The 4,473-nt window shown below is 38.2% G+C and overlaps 1 protein-coding gene across 2 annotated transcripts in view; it reads right to left on the minus strand.

The window, feature by feature from the left end:
- Nucleotides 1-4,473, minus strand: part of LOC102297743 (opioid growth factor receptor-like protein 1) — an 18,174-nt gene extending 13,701 nt beyond the window's left edge. The window contains exons 1-9 of one of the 2 annotated variants that reach the window (XM_042214841.1): nt 4,050-4,473; nt 3,649-3,873; nt 3,042-3,104; nt 2,919-2,957; nt 2,783-2,837; nt 2,362-2,440; nt 2,222-2,288; nt 1,991-2,139; nt 1,452-1,897 (exon numbers count right to left, since the gene is read on the minus strand). In XM_042214841.1, coding sequence (XP_042070775.1) covers nt 1,452-1,897; nt 1,991-2,139; nt 2,222-2,288; nt 2,362-2,440; nt 2,783-2,837; nt 2,919-2,957; nt 3,042-3,104; nt 3,649-3,873; nt 4,050-4,406 — 1,480 coding nt within the window. In that variant the 5' untranslated portion in view covers nt 4,407-4,473. Of the gene's footprint in view, nt 1-1,077; nt 1,898-1,990; nt 2,140-2,221; nt 2,289-2,361; nt 2,441-2,782; nt 2,838-2,918; nt 2,958-3,041; nt 3,105-3,648; nt 3,874-4,049 lie in introns of those variants that run through there. The other variant, XM_005915338.3, reaches the window with a different exon arrangement.

Consider the following 4,473-nt stretch of genomic DNA (forward strand, 5'->3'; position numbering starts at 1 on the left):
CTGGGTAACTTGATATATAGGAATGCAATTTATCTGCAAAATAATAAAAGCAAGAAATCAGAGCTTTAAAATCATTCACATCATCATCATCATCATCATCATCATCGTTTATTTGTATAGCACTTTAAAAACACACCAGGCAGACCAAAGTGCTGAACAACACAGATCAAAACAACTAGCAAAATTAAAAATACAATAAAATTATTAAAAATACAATAAAATTAATAAGAAAGGTGTCAGTTTCCTGCAAAGTTACAAGCCAGGGAATAAAAATAGGTCTTCAATCTAGACTTAAAGACCTGCACTGATAACGCTTGTCTAATATGGAGGGGAAGGTTATTCCAAAGCATCGGACCTGCAATTGAGAACGCTCGCTCTCCTCTGCCTTTCAGCATGGAGTACAACGTCTAATCTTTGCATTATAAACACAGTGGAGTAAAAGCAGAAAGTGGCATAGAAATACCTAAATAAGGTAAAAGTACATTAAAGCTTTACTTCAGCAATATTCTCAGTTACATTCCTGCTGTTCCCATCCATGCTGTCGATTTAGGTGATTTTTCTTTTTAAAAAAAGAAAGAAATCTAAATGCTCTCCCTTTGTCTCTGTGGAGCCTGCAAAAGATGGTGCTCACAGTCTGATGGGAACACGAGCTATTTTTGTTTCAGCTCAACTGTTTGAACCCATTTGATGAAATTTGCCTCGGTTTTAAAAACCCTTTTCTTTCAAATATTAACGGAGCAAGTATTCAACTTTAAAGTTGTGTGTAATTTCTTTGCCTTCACATTGTTGTTTAGCTGTGATGATTGCTGGTGTAAGGAGTCAGGTGACAGAATTAGAAAGTGAACAGTTGAGGCTGTTAACCTTTGATGGGCTGCAATATTTGGGAGTCTGTCAGAGATTTTTATGTCCTTTTGTAAAGTGACCAACTGTAGTAATACATGAATTAACTTTGTAACTGACTGTAACATTCTTTATCTTGCCACCCTCTAATTTTATTTTGGCCACAACCTTTACTAACCTGCGATTTGAATATGCAACTCTGAAAGGAAATTAAGACAGATATAAAACAACAAGATGTGAACTTTCTGAATGAGAATGTTTTAATTCTAGACACAAGAACGCAAAAACATTTAGTAATTGATCCCACATAGTCACACAATAACATTAACCCTTGAATTTTGTGTAAAACATGCATCCATTTCAGAACGCTTCATTATTTATGTTCAGAAAAAGAATTAATTGCGAACAAAAATCGAAACTTTAAGTTGTAAATATTGAAGTAAACAAACATTTCTATAAAGAATCAAGCCCTTTGACTCAGTGTGTGAAGCACAATAACCTGCTAGTAATCTAAGATCTACAGTGTCGAACTAAATCACTCCATACTTCAGTGCAATTTATCAGTATTATTCAGCATAAGATGAATAAGCTTTTCATTGTCATCAATCAATCTTCATTATGGCTGAAAGTTTCTTCACCCTCACGAGACTCATACTCTGCATTGTTACACGACTCATCTGCAGACAGTTTTTCCTCTTCTTGTGCTTCACTGTCAGAAATCACAGTGTCCTCCTGCGACTCCAGAGAGTCAGCGGCCTCTTCCTTTGCTGCCTTGGGCTGCATTGACCAAAAGTTTTGGATTTGCTTTGGGCACCACACAAACTCATCTTTAGGCTCATAATGCAAATATGCATACTTGATGAGACGTCTGCGCTTTTTCTTATCAAGTACAGCAAACATAAAGTAGCTGAGGACGCTGTCCCTGATGTTTGGAAGTTGTCCGTTGACCAGAGTCTCCTCCAGGAAGAAGCGGACCAGAGGGGCTTGGTAGTGACGGTAACCCAGGTTTCCCAGACACTTCAGGATGCGAGTGATGCGCAGGCTGTTGTGTGTGTGACTGTCAGACAGTGATCAGTCCCAAAATTAGATAATGTATAGCTTTGTCACTTTTACTGCACACAGATTTTTTTAAATTCTGAGGTAGTTTTACCTGTTAAGGTTGTCAAATCTTTCTTCCCAATGCTTTGCTCTCCTGACTTCTCCAGTTTTTTCATCACACAACACGATACCATAAAAGTCCAACATGAGCTTGTACGACTTCAGCAGGTTTTCCTGTGCAAGGCTGTGATTAAGAAAATCCTGAAGGAAAAATCGAACCTCTATCAGTGTATAAGACATGTTTTAATTTTAAATTATAACTTGGTAACTTTCACAGGTTTACCGTAATTTCTTCCTTTGTCAGTGTACTGGCCTCATAGTTCACTCCTGGTTCTTGCAGTGGGAACAACCTTTGAGAGAAAATGTCGTTACAAACTGGAACTGAACTTTTTACATCATATTTGTGACTATAGACTAACTTACCACTGAATGTATGTGTGCACGTACTCAAGGCTTTCATAGTCTCCATACCATTGTTCATGGAACTCAGTTATGCTGACACCTGGTAACAAATACAAGTCACAGCAAATAAATCTGTTTGTAAATGAAGCTGCACAGATTACGATTTATCCAGTGATCACTGAGGTGGCTCAAACTGATGTCAGTATCAAAAAATATCTTTTTTTTTGACATCTCATGATTATAGCATTCTTGTGTAATATCAGTACCGTTTAAGGCCACTGAAGGTTCTGATGACGTGTAGATATTGAGAGGATTAGTTGAATAAAATAATGAATTTTATAAGCTCTCATTCTTGAACAAATAAATTACAGAAAAACATTTATTTCACTTCCACTTTATGGACATACTTGACTCTATACTTTGTTCTACTAAAAAGGCCTACCGTCTGGCACCGATCGTTTCTTTCCAAGGTAGAAATTCAGATTAGACTTGTCGTCCTACACAAGAGAAAAGAATTTGATTCAAACCATTTAATTTGTTCTTCTTTGAAATAAATCTAAAAACAAACGTGTACATACATTTGTGTTCTTCTTCCTGTGCTGTGTCTTGATTTGGTTCTGCAGGGACACATAAAAGAACAACATGTGTTTGGCTTGTGCTTAAACATGAGAGTGTGTGTTTACAGTGTGTGTGAGACTTACAGGGTAGTCATGTCTGTAGTTCTGCATGTCTCTCGCAGCACGTTCAAATCTACTGAACTTGTACTGGAACACAGAAGACAAATGAAGTTCAGGGGTAACACTGCACAGCTAAAGGAGACATTCAGTAACCCAAAGATCATCCTTGGAGACCCTCCATCTTTATTTACAATAAATGGGTTTCTGTCTTTGTGCATATGTCATTCTGTGGCTCTTTGTATTCATTTGTTGATCTCATATTGATTATTTCAGAGATATATTTCACAACACAAAATGTAGTCACCACTCTAAAAATGTTTCTGGTTATCTACTTCTTTGTTCACCATTGTTATTTATGTCCATTTTATTTTTCCCACTGATTTTAATCTCTTTTGGGAAATTTTAAATGTCTTTCTTTGGCTTTTTGTTGTTTTTTTGAGCCATCTTTGTGATTTTTTCTTGCAGGAAAAATCAAGAAATGTGAACAGAGCTATCACCTCAATAAAGTTCTCTGGAGGGGCCATCTAACACCTTGGGCCTGTGACAGGTGGCTCCTTTTATGCCTGCAGTAAATGATTTTTGAGCAGACGTGGAAAATCAAAGCACTTGTGACAGGCACTGGCTTACTTACATAGTTGGAGTTTGTTGGCCGTCTGATCCTGCTGGGTGGGCTCTCCCCATTCGGGTCGGTCTCCCAGGTTGAATCATAGTCGCAGTAGAATTCATCCGTCGTGTGAACTCGATACTCTGTGCTGTCAAACTCTTCCTCTTCTTCTTCCGACCTTGTCAGCTTCTTCCCTTCGTCAACTGCATTTTCTGTGCGTATTTCAGACTTATTTGGGTGTACCATAGAAACCTAAAAGGAATAAAGTAAAGAGCAAACCACGGCATTGTGCCATGTTTGTATCTCCAAGTTGCCTGTTATACAGTTGATCAATTCTGTTTTTTACATTCACAGAATACGAACTTAAAACGTTTGGTGAGAAACCTGCATGATCATCTGTTACTGTAAATGTTCATTTCTTTACTCACATTTTTAGCAGCGGTCTCAACTCGATCATTTTGAAAGTCCTCTTGGTTAGACTTTGCTCGCTTGCTCACGGGCACCCCATCTTCGTCTGAGGTCCTCTTCTGTCCGGCACTAATAACCTTCTCTTCATCGTCAAGTGAATTCCTGAGTAGACGTGTGTTGTCGTCGCTTGTTTCAGGCTCATTTCCGTCTTTCTTTGAATAAGTTAAAAATCTAAACAGTGGAACCAGTGGAAAAAGCAAGAACAGTAAAGGATTCTTGTTGCGCACTATCCAGTGCCAAAGCGAGCGAATCCCATTGTATCCAAACCAATGCATTATTACTTTACAGCAGCGACACAGCACCGACATAACCCTCATGTGTGAAGATAATCGGTCAGTCAGTTTCGCTTTCCCTTACGCACTTCACAGAAAACCGAAACTAAAC

Source organism: Haplochromis burtoni, unplaced genomic scaffold (assembly GCF_018398535.1).
Source record: "Haplochromis burtoni strain Fernald_Lab_line unplaced genomic scaffold, NCSU_Asbu1 Contig_12, whole genome shotgun sequence".
In the NCBI taxonomy this organism is placed as follows: Eukaryota; Metazoa; Chordata; class Actinopteri; order Cichliformes; family Cichlidae; genus Haplochromis; species Haplochromis burtoni.